At 41.3% G+C, this 17033-nt stretch overlaps 1 protein-coding gene across 2 annotated transcripts in view; it reads left to right on the plus strand.

Moving 5' to 3' along the window:
- Window positions 1-17033, plus strand: part of ADCY8 (adenylate cyclase 8) — a 1038851-nt gene that overhangs the window by 572883 nt on the left and 448935 nt on the right. For both annotated transcript variants that reach the window (XM_085604917.1, XM_085604918.1), the window contains exon 5: window positions 2310-2437. In XM_085604917.1, coding sequence (XP_085461043.1) covers window positions 2310-2437 — 128 coding nt within the window. The remainder of the gene's footprint in view (window positions 1-2309; window positions 2438-17033) is intronic.

The raw sequence follows: 17033 nt of genomic DNA on the forward strand, positions 1-17033 counted from the left end.
GTTAGCGCTCTAGTTGTGCTTTAGAACACTCTGGGAGGCTGCAGTAGAACACAAGAGAATCAACTGACAGGCTTCTCCTGTTGGAAGTACATGATTTACTGAGAATGTAAGACTTCATTTTCATATGGCTGAGAAAGATAGCGTGAATTTACAGAAAATATGCTCTGCTTTTTAGCTTTTGGAGCACTTTCCATAACCTCTATGGGAAACTCATGAGAAAACAGTTTTCACTCAAACATGATTCATGAAATCCCAGCAAAAGGCTTTTTCAAAATGTAAAATCCTCTTAGAACACGCCACTATTCTTAAAATTAGTATACCATCAACAAATGATATATTTTGTAACTACTATCTGTTATCACCATTTATACGTTCTCCTTTTTGGGACGCTCAAAGCCTGTCATTCACTATAATGCACTTTAATCTGCTTGCAGCTCCAGCCTACATAGATATGCTGCTGCTTTGGCCTGCCCACCATGGTTTTCTGTGTAGAGAAGTGCAGCTATATGCTTGTTGCCACTGTGAACTATAGTGCTCAATGACATTATTATTGGTCTATCATAAGGCCCTACAGCAAATAGAGGCACCATATTCTTATTACAGGCTCAGTCTATTGAAAGAAAATGCCTGTAATATGAAAATACATTTTGGTATTGTATATCTGGGATAGTGTACAACCTGAGATGCATTATAAGTATATTGCAAGTCACTGAGGAGTTCTGTGCAACTACATAGTGATTTGCAATATCCTTCAAATGTGCACAAAGGGTATTTTGATCCTTTTAATACACAGTCTCACCATCACCAATCGTGAAAACTGCCTAAATCCTGGGTGTCTAGCTCTATATTGAAGAGATAGTATGGTTGCAGACATGAAGAATAAAAGCATAATCTAGTGTAAAATTAACCAGATCAGAAAGCAGTCAATATTTGTTTGCAAAACTATATTAGAATCAGTTTAGTGTGAGTCAAATCTAAAAATGATGAGATGCTCATAGAGAAGAGATAATTCATTTTCCTGAAATAATTTTTAGGGTGCAGAAAGTCTACATTCTGCGTAAATCTCCTGTCTGCTCATCACCGATTGTTTTACAAAAACAGATTAGAAGACAAAGGGCCAGTCCCCCATTCTGCTGCCACAACATAGTTGAGCAGCTACATCCATTCATTATAACAGATTACAATGCACATAACAAGTCGCCTGCAATATTGAAATTAGAGACAGATTTTTATCAAGGATTCTAGACTCCCATGTAGTATATATGAGATGAACTACCCCAGCTGTACATTATAAGAATCATGCAAGTCACCAAGGACTTCCATATCTATATAGAGGACCGAGGCAGAAGTATAAATAGCCATTTTTTTTGTTTAAACTACAACTGCAAGTATGCTTTGTGACCTGCCTTTCATCTTGGCAGCTGACTCTGGCAGCAGGAATTGTGTTGTCACAACTGAACTCTAATAACTTATTATAGTTGAGCAGCTACATCAATCATTTTGTTTTTAAAGTTGACTTGAGAAGTCCCAACTCAACTGTAATAAGGAAATTGGAGACGGGGTTTCATACAGGGATGCCAGTCTCCCATGCATTATAGCAAAATAATGTTTTCCCACCGCACTGTAATCCTATTACAATTTTATTTATATTTTATATCTAATATGAACCATCGACACATGAAACATGAGGATATTAGCTTCAAATGTAACTTTGACATATATAATCTTCAAATACTTACCATCTTGTTTCCCCATACATGCCTCCTGTAAAACAAAGGGGTGTGTGCAGATGACAATTGGGGGGGGTTCTTTTTCTCTCCAACCAAGGATACACAGCCGATATGGGCCCATTTAACCCATTATCACCTGGGACTTAAATATTATTAAACTATTAAAACACTGTATATTTTATATTTGAAACTGAATTTCAAAATGTTGGTCAGATATGCTTGGTGTTCATGAGTGTGCATGTATTGTGAAGAATATGCATAGTTCTCTTTTATTTACATATGACTATACTTTTACATCATTGACTCAAATGTCAATGCTTCATCACTAGAGGTGAGACGTAGGGAGCAATGGAACCATATGGGTATGTTTCCGCTTATGCATACTGTCTACACTTTTTATTCATAAAAATTGAAATAAAAAATGAAAGGTAGATAATGAATATAGATTTATAAATTGAACTTTTAAAAACTTTTTGTACAGTACACATGGATCTGTAGTCATCACCCCCTCATCATTCAAAAGCATATCTTTCCTGTGCTGCTAGAAATCATATTTTTCTTTTGATGCATTTCATCTAGGAACATCACTGCCTTAGAATTAAAATCCTGGGGGATTGTTATTACTGTGTATCGGGGCTCCCTGAACCTCGCCAAGACCATGCTCACTGCTGTGTCGAAATGGGTCTCAGCATGATCAAGACTATCAGGTAAATATATGCTTTGTTTTCTCTGTGTATCGTCTGTTAAAAAGTTCTACGTCTTTTCATAATATCTCAAAATTGGTCAATTGTATAGGTCCTTACAATATTTCCTTCTGGAATCCTATTTATAATGCTAATATTGCAAGAATCCATTAGCCTGTTGGGGAACAGTGAGAGTAGCTTTGATAATGTTTGTCATATAGACATACTGCTAATCTATATTACATATATAAAGATATTAATAGATGTCAATACTATCATTGTTATGTATGTTAATCCTTGTAATGCAAGACCAGACCCCATCTGAGTCTTTTTGCTGTCATTAGTTTGGACATCCGCTTTTGTTCATACTAACATTTCATATCTTACTAACATGGTTTTATTTCAAAATATTGACCTAAAGATATTACTTATGTACAACCCAACAATCCACTAAATTGTCTTCCACTTCATCGTCAAGGTGAGGGTAGATCTGCTATTCTTAAACTCCACAACCACTTAGCTAGACGTAGCTTTTGATGTAGTGGTACGATCAATATAGTGGATTTAGAGAATTCTTTACTAAAGAATTACAGCATTTATAAGAACCCAATCTTCCAAGGGGATGTACAAAACACCTGCAGTGATACCAGACCAAAGTGAAAATGTAGGAGAGGCAGGTCAACATATTAGTCGTGTTGAAACCAAACTGGATAAGTGTGTCAGTGCCTAATGTACCACAGCGGTGGTGTCACGGGCTTTCTTCCATTATACAGCCACACTCACACACACTTTTCTATGACAATTCTCTATCACAAGTAAAACGGGTATGTTTTTGCTGACTAACTTTAATAGTTCTCTTTTTTATTAACAGTTTTATACATAGACACAATTAAAATCTCCAAATGTTGTTTGGCTTTCATTTAATATGACCTTTTCTATGACAGTGTGTTGGAGTCTAGCTTCAAACTCAAGCCATTATTGGCTTCTTTCAGTTTCTCCGTAAGATAATTGATAGCTCACCTAAACATGTCATAAAGCATCATCATGACTCTGACCATACATCTTTTGCCTAAGCTATTAAGTGTGTTGCAATGACAACAAGGTGATAAATGGAATGCTTAAATTAATCTCAGCCAGTGGCAATTACTTGGACTGCATTCCAGTCCATTGTTTGTCGCCCACCATACCGCTCTAGACAAATACCCGCCTTATGCAAATCAGTACTGACCTGGCTCCTCATGGAAACTGTCTGTCCTTAACTGCTAGACGTGACCCCCTCAAGAAGATACCACAAGCAACCACAGGAACATTTTAAGCTGTATAGGTCTCATCAGTGAGGTGTAGCTTGCGTCCAATGGCACAGTGAGCATGGGGCTCCTGTCTGGACACATCCATTGCACTGAGCGCATAAACTACAACAATAACCAGACAATGAATGGGTTGCTTGAATTAATCTTAGCCACTGGCAATCGTTCGGGGATGCATTCAAGTCCATTGTTTTTTATCCACCATGCCAATCTAGACAAAGACCTGCCTTATGCAAAGCAGTACTGACCCTGCTTCTCATGTGATTAGTCTATCCATAACTGCCAGGTGCACTAACGGCGTAAATTGCAACAACAACGATGGTCTAGGATGCAGCTCTGGTATTTTACCAGTGGCTGAGTTTAATTCAAACACTCCACGTATTACTTTTTCTTAAGCTTCAGTACAACGTTTGTTACAGCATCACTTTCTTTGCTTAGTAATTTTGCAAAAGGCTTTTTGTAAGAAAAGGAAAAATATAAATCTACTGCTATTCAAAATGTCTGTCTTGTCAAACATTTTTTACTGGTGAACAACCAAGGAGTGCCTACAGTTTGTTTGTCTGCTAAGTCTAGAGCAGCTGACACAGAAGTGACAGGAACACTAATGAGCTGAATAGGGAATGAATGAATAATTAGGCCTGGTTCCATAAAGTTTTTTTTAAACAACCCCCTCTGGAAGTTTGTTGGGGCTTGGCACTAACCGGTACCGGACTTGGCACTAATCGGTACAGGAGAACTCCCATATCATGGCAGTTTTGCTATGCGTATTTCCAGTGAAGTATACAAAAGGATTATGGATGGAAGGACTGAATTAATCTCAGCTGCTGGTAATTGCTCGGGCCGTATCCCAGTCCATTGTTATTTTGCACAACATGTCACCGCAGTGTGGACCCAGCCATATGCATATGAGTCTTGACCCTGCTCCAGTAGGAGCAGCCCAGCTCGAACTGCCAGACCAGGTCCCTGCTGATCTGGAATGCAAGGAACTCAAGACCAGTTTTGCCCCCATTAGGGCTCATCAGTTGGGCATAGCTTGGCTCCAGTGTCACAGTGTGCATGGGGTAGGCATCTGGGAAAAGATGTCCCACTTAGGAATTTGCACTGAAATATATCCTAAGAGTGATGGATGGAATGCTTGTTTTAATCTTATTCACTGGTAATTCCTTGGGGTCACAACCCAGTCCGTTATTGTTTTGCACACTTTGCCACCTCAGTTTGGACCCAGTTATATACAAATCCACCTTGACCCAGCTCCAATTAGGAACAGTCAGGTCTGAACTGCTAGCCCAGGTTCTTCCTGAATCGGAACAGAAGCTAACCAAGAGCAGTTTCACCCCCCAAAGGGCTCATCAGTTGGGCATAGCTTCGTTCTGATAGCACAGTGTGCACAGGAACCATATCTGGGCATACCGATTCCACTTTGTCGCACTGAAGTACACATAAAGTGATGGATGGAATGCTTGAATTAATTTCAGCCACTGGTAATTACTCTAGGCCGCATCCCACTCTATTGTTAGTTTGCCCACCATGCCACCACAGATTCGACTCAGCCATATGCAAATCAGTATTGACCCAGCTACAATAGGAACAATTACGCCCAAACTGCCAGGTCCTCCCTGAACCGGTACAGAAGCAAAAACCGATTTTGGCCTCATTAGGGCTAATCAGTCAGGCATAGCTTGGTTCCAGTAGCACAGTGTGCAGGGGAAGTACACCTGGGCATTCCAGTTACACTTAAGATGTGGCACTGAATTTACAAAAAGTGATGGATGGAATGCTTGATTTAATCTCAGTCACTGGTAATCACTCCATGTCGCATCCCAGGTCTTCGTTATTTTGCACACCTTGCCAGTGCCTGAAATTTATTCAAGCATTCCACCCATCACCCTAGTGTTGTAGTTGAAGCCTAGAGTGTGACGGGTATGCCCAGACACGGGTCTCGTGCTCACTGCGATTTTGAACTCGGGCTTTACATCCTTGATGAGATCTAAGTAGGTCCATACTGGTCTGCCCTGCTTGTGGTTAACTTTTAGAGTTGGTTCTGATTTGCAAAAGGCGGCCTTTTGTCTGGAGTGTCATGGTGGGTAAAAAACAGTGGCCCTGTGTAATTGCCTGTGGCAAAGATTCAAGCATTTCATCTGTCACCTTATTGTTGTTTATGTGTATCTCCAGGCCATAAATACTATTCATGAAAATTCATAGTGAGCAGGTATTAGGTACAGAAAATTATCCAGGTGACTCTCATTCTGGCACCGATGATACACCCTTATCAGTTCTAGGATTCTCATGAACTGAAGTCATTGTAAGTCTGTGGGCACTGTATCTGGATGTGTTTGGTATTATTTAGTAGTGAATCGTATTTGAGAGTGTACAGCTGGGGTAGACTAGAAAAATGAACTGTTTAGTGGCTGCCTAAATCTTGTCGTGCATCTGTGAGATGTGTTATGTAGATGGGTGAGTGCGTTAAATCACTTTGATGCTAGTGGGATTTTGCTGAGGTGCCCAGTTGCCTATTGCTCAGATTTGGGTGGCTGTTCAATTTGGAAGACACATTTTACTGAGTGTATGGATTTGGTGCAATGTTATGCTTATTTGAGTGTGAGATATTTAAGTTACCTTGTTTATGTGTAGTTTGCCGAGAGGATATGGATGTGTTGTTTAAGTGACAATTATCTAAATGTAGTAATGTATTAGCTACATGATGACATCAGATGGTGTGCCTAATGTGTTGTAGTGTATATTTATATAGAGACATACGAATATATCTTGTCATAGATGTACAGGTGAAGTGACAATTATATGTGTTTGGTGTCATGCTGTTAGCACTATAGTCCCAGGGATTATAGCTAATGCATAATGTTTGTCTAAAGTATATAAGGGTTTTGATATGTAAATCATTGGATAGTTTATAGACCATAGTCCAGAATGCCTGGTGCATTGTACTTGGTTTGACATATCTGAGCAGTGTTTAATACATGTGAGATGCCATACCGCTGTGCTCAATTGGCTGTCTGGTTTGTCTTGTTGGGAAAAAATATATAGAGAAATCAGTATCTTACAATTAAAGTTATGTGGATCCCGTTGCAGTTACATAGAGAAGAAAAACATTGAATACATATAGATTAAGTGAAAAGATAGTTTCAACATCCTTTCACCCAATTCTCCAGCAACTGAAAAGGAAACTGAAGACACAATCCATCACAGAACATTATTACTTCACCCAATAGGCGCCCATTGTCTTCCATCACACTATAAACATTCCAAGAAAGTACCTGGATCTCTCACCACTCTGTTCTGTGCTCTGCTGCTTCCCAGCTATGTTCATGCTCTATAACCATCCCACTGGCATACTACACAAACAAGCTTACAGTCATGTTCATGGTGTAACAGGGTCTCATCAAAGTTCTTTTTCTTGTGTGCACCTGAAATGTCTATGTGCAATCTCAGAGCAATGAGCTGCAACATAGAAAGTAATGGCCTCAATGTTTATCCTCCACACAGGTGAGCTACTTATGGGCCAGAGGCACCTAAGTGATGAGTGGGCATCCACTATTCCTCTTTCTTGTTAGGAGTAAACTATGTGGCTGGCCTCAGTGTTGCCACGTGGGGCTGAGCTGATCTGATGGCGTACAGTTTCTTCCAATCCTCTTTGCACTATGGACCATATGTGCAGCAGATTGTGACTACACTTACACGGAACCCACCTTCAAGTATCCCGTAGACATTCAAACGTCTATTTGGTCATACAATAGCATCATTATTGTTTGTGTATATTGTGTACATTTGCAACAAATTCTGCAAGTTGCTTAGCTAACAAGAGGAAGTTGGAAACTAAAGGAATGCATGGCACATGATGGGCCTTATGTAAATGGAGTATTGCTATTGCATGAAGTGAAGAGACAGCCATCTACTGTAACCAAGGTGCTGGACCAATGGCACATGTCTTGTAGTTGGTGCCAATGTTTCAGATTGTGCTGGTCAGCAGACTTAGGAGGTGTCAAGATGTGTGAATAACTACCCCAACTTGTAGTATGTTAACCGGCAGAATCGTCTTGCCACTAGTCCCTTTTCTTTTCTGTGTTGTATTTCACGTTTCGCATGCTGTGTCATTAAGTATGTTTGTTTCAGCAGCATGCTTTAACTCACACATTGAAAAATGTGTTTGCCTTGATTCAGCTTGTGCAGTGTCTCTATGAGTTATGTACATTTTCTAATGGCTTGTGCGTGTGTATGTTGTGAGCCAATATGGTCACACTTGGGTGTGGTATTGTATTTTGATGCACTAGATACAATGAACCACAATTCTCATTCAAGATCTAAATATATTCTTTAATGCAGTGTTCTATCTGCTGATAAATGACAATGAACAATAAATATATGTATATACAGATGCAAAGCACTGGCTGCTCTAACACTGATGGCAAACACAGGGGCATATTATCAAGAAACGGCGTTAAAATTATCGCCGCTTTAGCGGCAGAAAACTGCTGCTAAAGCGGCGATAATGGGCTTGATAATATGCCCGTGATCATTCCCATAGAAGCCCATGTTCTGGTGACACCAGAAAATGGGCTTCTATTGGAATTCTCTGCGGCATATTATCAAGCCCATTATTGCCACTTTAGCGGCAGTTTTCTGGCGTTAAAGCGGCGATAATTTTAACGCCCCATGGTTTTCTTGTTAATACTAAAAGTACCATGAGCTGCAAAAATCAGAGCACCCTTTGGAGAACTGGTGCTTGCCCCTCCTGTAATTGTGAGGTTCCTTCTGGAATTGATTTCTGAGAGGGAGAACTGTTGCTAATAAACCATACCAGTGTTCCCACTTCCATGTAATTCCTAGTGGTGTATCTGGAAACCTGTTGGGTGGCATATTACAGCTGTTAGACCTGTAATCCTTAGGGTAACTTTCCCCAAAATGTTTTGCCTGCTTACCTCCTATTTCTGATTATTATTTTTGTTATGCTTAAGACTCTGAGCACTTTACCACTGCTGAAGAGTGCTAGAGTATATGTGCTTCTCCTCTAAATATGGTAACATTAGTGTATACTTAATTGGCGTATTTAATTCACTTGTAAGTCCCTTGTAAAATGGTATACCATAAGCTATTAGTGGGCCTGCAACACGGATGGTGCCTTACACAAGCAGTCTTTCAAACATGTCTCAGGCCTGCCATGGCAGGACCTGTATGTGCAGTTTACTGCCACTTCAACTTAGCATTTAAAACCCTTTGCCAAGCCGTAAACTCCCTTTCTATTACACATAGGTCTACCCTAATGTACACCCTAGGTAGCCCATAGGGCAGGGTCCCGTGTAAGTAAAATTTAGGACATGTACTTTTAAGTTTTGCATGTCCTGGTAGTGACAAATACTCAAATTTGTTTTCACTACTGTGAGGCCTACTCTTCTCATAGGTTATTGGGAATTCCGTAATACATATCTTAGGCTGTAATTCATGATTAGAAAGGAGTATCTGTGTCATGCTGTATATCTTTGGGATGTTAATGATAAATCCTCTTTACTGGTAAAGTTGGATTTACCATTGCTATTTTAGTAATGCCAAAGTGGGCATTTCTCTAATGTTAGAGCTCTGTGCAGCCTGTCTCCAATACAACGTCTTGTGTAGGTGACAGCTACACTTTGTGGATTTCCTCCAGGCATTCTCCAACACAGAAAGATTAGGTGTGTCTGAGTATTCATCTGCATTCATCTGCATTCTGATGGATCTTCCTTGGCAGGAAGGGAGGAAGGGGCTGACATTCACATCTGAATAGGTAGGCTGATTACCCCCCACAGATAGTCTAGAGCCAGGACTGAGGAAGAAAGAATATTTGTGCAGTTCAAATACCCTTCTTTGAAGTCACTCCCACTTCAAAGGCACACTTAGGTATAAGTACAGGGTCTCTGAACCCACCAAATCAGACACTTCTAGACCTATAAGGAACCTCTGTCAGAAGAACTGTTGTGTTGCTACAAGAACATTCACACTGCTGACCTAGAAGTCCTGCTTTTCTCTTGTGCTGTCCTGCTGCCTGCTGCTCTCTGACTCTGCTGAGGAGAGCTGGACTCTGCTTTTGCACCAAAGTGATCTCCAAGGGCTTGTCGCTAGCCTCTTTTTGTGTGAGAATCGGGGATAACAAAGTCTCTACTCCTGCTCTTGTTCTTGGTTTACTGGATGTGGACACAGATACTTGCTTCAGAGACACCGGCACATCCGCTGACTGCATGAGCAGTAATCGACACATAGTCCCTATAGCAGGAGCAGAACATGGCACATCGCATCGGAACCGCCACACTGACTTCAAAAACGAATGCATGGAACAACGCTTTGCCCCGGCAGCAGCTTAGTAAAATCAACACATCCCCTCGACTATGCAGAGAAACCCGGGGCATCACTTCCAAATGAATGCCTCTCAGCTTTGGCGATTCATCTATGGAACCCAACGCATTGCTATCACTGCATGGAGAAAATTGACACATCATCTACTGCGGATTGACGTCAACGCATCGCTCAACAGATCTCTCAACGGTACACTGCCTCTCGCTGTTGTGACCAGGATAAGGTACTTTGTTCACTGGGGCCTGCGTGGGTCCTGTATCTGGCTGTGCTCCATCGCGATTGGCATGAACTATTTACCTCGGTCTAGCGTGATCAGATAACCCCCATTGGCACTTCTAAGCGCTACAACCCTTTTTATTGTTTAAAAATGTATAACTCAACTCACACTCATTGGATCTTTGTCATTATTATTAAAGGATTGCCTATTTTCTAAACCTATGCATTTTCTAAAGTCGTGCATTTTCAGCTATATTCCAAACCCATCGTCATTGCCAATGATTGGCAGCAGCGTGTGGAGTGTTCTTCTGGTGTTTTCATTGTGTTTTTTTGTATAGTGTTTGCTCATAAATTGACTGATGCTAAAACGATGTCTTTATATTTAGGATAAAAAACAGGCTTTCTTCAGAGATACCTTCTAGTCCAATTAAATGTTAAGGAAAAGAACACAAATGACCGTCTTGGACGAGGAGTGCCAAAACACCAAAATAAACTCTGTCACTTAAACACCACGTCCCAAATTCTGAGTCTGCACAGGGATTAGACTTCTTAGTTGTGTGATAATTATTGCAACAGCTGTTTTGTCTTCCCTTTGTCTATTTTGGCAAATGATCCGCGAAAATGCTGAGTAAAAAAAGCAAAATGTGGAACTGCACACAAGAGATTCCAAAAACAAGTTATGCCTAATTCCATGGTACAAACAAGGAACAGGAAATATTTCCTTTACCCAGTATATTTACCATTCCTTGGTATATGTATTAATGGGTGGTGTAAATGCTTCACCATATTCGACCCAACTCTGAATCAGTACTAAGTGGCTTCGACTTTCACTCAAGAAAGGTATGTAGCAAAGCGTCCCCTTTAATTACAGTGTTATTACAATGTCAGCCAGTATTTGCACATCTATGCAATATAAGGGAGATGTGAAATGTAATGCTCACTTGCATAGGTGAGTACCCTGTTCCTATTTTTATTTGAAAAGCTAAAGATCATGACCCCTGGCCTGCCTACCATGTAATACTTATCATTTTTAATACAGAACTTGAAAATAGACAATCTCATGCTACCAATGGCCATGTGAAAGTTGTGTGAAAGGAGTGCTATAAGCAGTGGTCAGGAGTTGGTATCAGAAGCTGCTCATACTGGAAGTTTTCTTGCATGCTTTCAGGAGTCATCCCTCCCAAAAAAAACGTGTTCCACTTCTCGGAATGTAAATTGTTTGTTTACTACCAGTCCTATTACTTGGTTTCTTGGCAGTGTGGTCTGATGGCACCAGTATAATGGTCTGATGGCACCAGTATAACACATCCAAAACACTGAGGGGCAGATTTACAAGCCCCTTGCGCTGCCAGTATGTCACTTTTTTTTCTCTGCCCCATATTTACAAGGACAGGCTTTTCCTGTCCTTGTATATACGGCCCCTTTACATGCAGCACTTTGTGTGAAAGGGGCGTTCCAAGGTTTTGCTGTGGGTGTTCCCATGCAACACCGATGGAACCAGACACATTTCCAGATTTACGAGGAATCGTGCGGGTGGCCTAGCAAGGCGCAACTAGGAGAAATGTTTTCATTTCTCCTCGTTTTTTTCCTCTTTTAATGCGTGCTGCAACTACAGCACACATTGAAAGACGAAAGTGCCTGTAGTGATTGTTTTCGTGCAGGAAGGTGCCCTTTCCTGCACAAAAAGAATCTCCCCATGACGCAGACATCCTTGTATCATGGTCCAAGGGTGCCTGCGCTGACGCATGGCAGCTGTTTGTGCACCAGCGCAGGGGAGAGCACAGGAATGCGACATATCATTGTAAATATGTCGCATTCCTATGCTCTGAAAGTGCCGCAGCCCAAAAGCTTGCAGTGCCATGCTGCAGCACTTTCTTGTAAATCTGCCCCTGAATTATCAGTGTAATGTTTCACTGTCTCCAACGAAAATGCTAATTGTGCAGCTCTACTAGTGAAAAAAGCTGTTGCACCGTTGCGCCCCGGATTCAAGCTGCACTGCCGTTTTAGGCTTAAGTCAGTAGTGTCAAACTGTCAATCCAGTAAACATCCAGTAATCCAAAGTAGTCCACTTTAAACAGTTTCATCAAAATTCACACAAAGAGAAAGTGATTCCAAACTTTAATGTTGAAGAAATGCCCATCCAGGCTTTTTTCTTGAACATGTTACGATTCACTTTTATTCCTGGGTTACCATACAAACATTCACCCACTGCATTTCGGGCTGTAAGCCCTCTGTCAGGGGTAGCTGTGATAGAAAAGGGAAGCTCGTCAGCCTTGTGTAATTACATCTTCTTAAACTTAAACATGAATTCACCATGAAATGAATTAAGGAGAAATTAGTTGCTATTCAGCACAAACCTAACTCAAATTTAAACTGGAATGAATTACAAAAAGAAAAATTGTGAACAGCACAAACCATACTCGAATTTAAACTAACATGTAACATCAAAAGAGAAAATTGCAAAGCTAAATGAATATTTCCCTTGTGCAAAGCTAAATCATAAGTGACGTGATATACTGAAGCAATAAAAGAACGAAAGAGACTGACAACTGGGTAAAGCCTAAAACTTCAGAGAAGCTTGAATCTGGGGTGCAACAGTTTTTTTCGGTAGTATATGTGAGCTACTGGGGTTCAGCACGTATCAAGCTTGCGCCCCAAATCGTTGCCATTGAGCATTTGTCAGCTATTGATGATAGTAATAAACTGGGAGTGCATTCGACCATTTCTTGGACATATTCCAGTTTTCCTAGTGCCATATTTAGCCATCCATGATCATGTTTCATCCTAGGACCTCAGAAGACTCCCTGGGCTCCCTACGAATATAAAACTGAGCACTTTGCTTCCCATGAATGGTAGAGATGGAAAATGAAGAGGATGATCAGGGAACGGGCGCGGCAGTGGGTCCTACCTCATATCGGTATGGTGGGGTGTGTAATTTACTGTTGGAAAAGCACACACTTTGTGTGTTTGCCAAGGGGTGAAGTATGATCAATAGACAATAATTATGAAATTGAGAATGAAAGTGAAAGGGAAGGGAGTCAAAGTAAGGTGCAGGAAATGTAAGAATGATATGCAGAAGGAGTCGCTGTAAAACCTTCTTCTAGTCTAGGGGTTTTGCAGGAATGCTTTAAATGAGGTCTATGTGCGACTTTCTTCTGATTTAAATATTGCTTATCATTAAATAATTCCATTGGAGACACTAGAAGGGCTTTCTCCTGCCATTATCTAAAATTTGGAGGGGTGGAGACCTTGCATTTTTTTAGTTCTAGCACTGTATTATTTTAGGAACCCCCACTGAAAATCGAAATAAAAGTTGTAATGTTCTTATCACAGTCAAGCATGGTACTCAAGTGTCGAGCAAAGCAAAGATTTATAATGTCTTCACAAAAGAAACGCCGTCTCTGCCAAAATATGATCAGGCTACACATGTAAAGGACATGTGTGCATGTTCCACATCAGATTTTTTTTAATGTGGCTAAAAGTATACTATTTGAGGTAACAATTGCCGTCATTTTATGGAAATGTGTTATGTGACTTGTGTATTTTAAGCGGTCGACGCTACCTGGGGCTAATAAATGTACGTTTTCATGTCTCCATTGCATATTCGTTTGTTTTCTCAAGTTATCTATCTGTTTTGCTAATTTCTGATAAATCTGAGAGACTATGGCACAAATAAACTCTAAATTATAATTGCCTTAATAAAAGGTTGTGTAGTGAGGCAAATGACTTGAGATTTTAAGAGCATTAAAAACAGTTTATTTGAAAAAATGTAATGTGTTTGTCTGTTGATTTAATAAATGAAAGTCCTCAATCTTCCTGAGATTAGCAAATGCATCTTGAATAAATGACATTGATGCATATAGGGTGGAATTAATAGGGATATTTGAGCAAACAAATTTTGATCACGTAAGTAGGTGTGAACCTTTTATATCTGGGCAGCTTCGAAGTGTCCTGAATATCCCACCAAACACGTGTAGTATCCTGGATTATCTTCAATTTCATCATTTAAAAAAATTTAAGAATGTTATATTTTCTCAAAAACCTTGTGGGTAGGTGAGTGAATTATTCGCTCCAAGTACTGTGAAATTGCTTCCTGTAGGGCCTGGCCCTTTTTGCAGGGTTATCCCCAAACCTTTTGCCTTCCTCCTTTATTTTTTCGGACCTATTTTTGTTGGCTTTAGGACTCTGGGCACTTCACCTTTGCTATTCAATGCTAAAGTGCATGTGCTCTCACCTTTAAGCATGGTATGATTGGCTTATACTTGTTTGGCATATGTAATTTATTTGTAAGTCCCTTGTACAGTGGTATCCCATATACCCAGGGCCTGTAAATTAAATGCTACCAGTGGGCCTGCAGCGCTGATTTCGCCACGCACAGAAGTAGCCTTTCAAACCTGTCTCAGGTCTGTGACTGCAGGGCCAGTGTGCGTGGTTTACTGCCATATTGACCTGGCATTTAAATTTACTTGCTAAGCCTAAAACTCCCCTTTAACTACATGTAGGTCACCAATAAGGTAGGACCTATGTAGCCCTATACGCAGGGTGCCGTGTAGGTAAAAGTCAAGACATGGGCCTTGATTCTGTTGCATGTCCTGGTAGTGACAAACAGCCTCTTTGGTTTCTCACTGCTGTGAGGTTGCTACTCTCACAGGTTTGCATTGGGAATTCCCAGATATGTTTTTCAGTGGTAATTTCTGATCTGAAAGGAGTAGTGTTGCCATGTTTGGCATAGTGGTGATAAATCCTGATTATTGGTGAAGGTGGATTTTTCATTACTACTTTAGAAATGGTACTTTTAGAAGGTGGACATTTCTATGTGCTTATGGCTCTTTGTGCTTTGCAGCCTGACTCCAACACACGTCTAGGGTAGGCTGGCTGCTGGGCTCATGCACACTTTCCAGACAGCCATCCCACAGGAAGGGTAGGGTGTAACAGGGTTGCATCTGCATACTGAATGGTCTTTCTGGGCTGAAAGAGAAGGAGTTGGGGTGCACTTACATTTGTAAAGGCTCGGTCCTGCCCTCACACAAAGGGCTAGTTTACCCTCTAATGATGTCTGGAGCCAGGACTGGGATCGAACGTGGGTGTTGTGCACTTCTAAAAGTTCTGTTGCAGTTACCTTCACATCAAAGACATTTTGAGTATATGTAAAGGGGCTCTGACCCCATGTTTTTATAAACTGCGTAGGACTTGTAACCAAACACTGCTGGCTCTACATACTGCACCAGAGGATTGATGTGCTGCCAGGAAAACCACCACTTGGACTTTGCATTATTGTGCTGACCTGCTGGAAGGACTGCCTCTTTGTCGGCAAGGATGCTTTGTGCTGTCCTGTTGCCTACCTTCTTGCTTGAGTGCCCCCCCCCGTGCTCTTCAAGGAGTGCTGATTTTGCCCCTTGTCCTTACCAGTCTAGTGCCTAGTGAGAGTTGGCTGCTGGTCCTGGCTCTGAAATTATAGTGCATGGTGAGCGCCTCCTACTGTTGCTTGACCGGTGCAATTGGGGGGCAGTTGGAGCGCTTCATTTTTGCCCTGGACCAGCAGCTCAGTTCCGCTCTCTTTTCTTGGTCAAGTGGCTTAGATGTCCACTTTCCAGGTCCTTACCCGGTCGACTGGTAGCCTTTATGCGCAGGATGCGCACTCATGCAATTTCTCCCATGACCAAAGGACTGGCTGACTTGCCCAACCAAGAGCGGCCCCAGGCCCGCCTGCACCTGTGCAGCTTGTTGCCAGCATTACGCCTTCATTTCCGTATGCCAACACGGGCTGCTAATGACAGGAGTGGCTGCTCACAATGGGCACTGTCCCAGGGGCCCGCTTGGCTTTACTTCATCCCCTCACTGCAGCGAGGACCCATGAGGGGGATCTTGGGGGAAGTACTCGACCTGCATTCCGTTCTCCTCCTTTACGAAGCGGAAGCGACCGGTTTGGTAACTTGAGCATTACAGCCACGTCCTGCATTGAAGTGCACGCGCGTTTCCAACCTTGTGGCAATCCCCAGCCTTTACCTTTACCAAGGCGCCAGTTTGGAGACATACTTTAGATCTGTGAGGGGATTGCGGGGCAGAACCTCGACGGAGGTCCCCCAAAGTGCGCCCGGTACTATGGAACGCAGATTACCGCATTGTCACTTCAGTCCTACAGTTCATATCAGCATTCATCCCCAGAAGGACTCCTCTTTCACTGCAAGTACCGCATCACATGTTATAGAAGAGCAGATGTGCTGTCTCTGTGGGTTCTCTGCCATTGTAGGTGACGTCTCTTATATGTTTATGGTGTTACTTAGTGGTCATGTACTATGATGATACCTGGGGATTTATGTGGGCTTGCTCTAACCTAACTGCTGCATTTTATGTTCTGATGTAATGATGTATGTTTGGATGGTTGTATTTTTTAGGCATGCACAGTATGGTTGTTTTATGTTTCATTATATGCTGCATTTCATGTTCACAAGAATATGTAGTTTTATGCCTTGTATAGGCAGGTATAACAGGTAACATATAATGAGATGGTATAATATGCACAGTAATGGTGTTTTCGTGATATGTGCAATGTATAAGTCTTTATCTTATTGCACTAACTGTGATGTTTTGACAATTGTCTACTTGGCAAACTGATTATTGCTTTATGTTGTTTTGGTCTATGTTTATATGCAATACAGAAACTTATTTTTATATAATATTGTGTGGAGTCTCTTTTGTGGCATATTTATTGTGTCACTGGTATGTGTGTGTGTTGCACAAACGCTTTACACATTGCC

The sequence above is a fragment of the Triturus cristatus genome, chromosome 5_1 (genome assembly GCF_964204655.1).
Source record: "Triturus cristatus chromosome 5_1, aTriCri1.1, whole genome shotgun sequence".
Taxonomy (NCBI): Eukaryota; Metazoa; Chordata; class Amphibia; order Caudata; family Salamandridae; genus Triturus; species Triturus cristatus.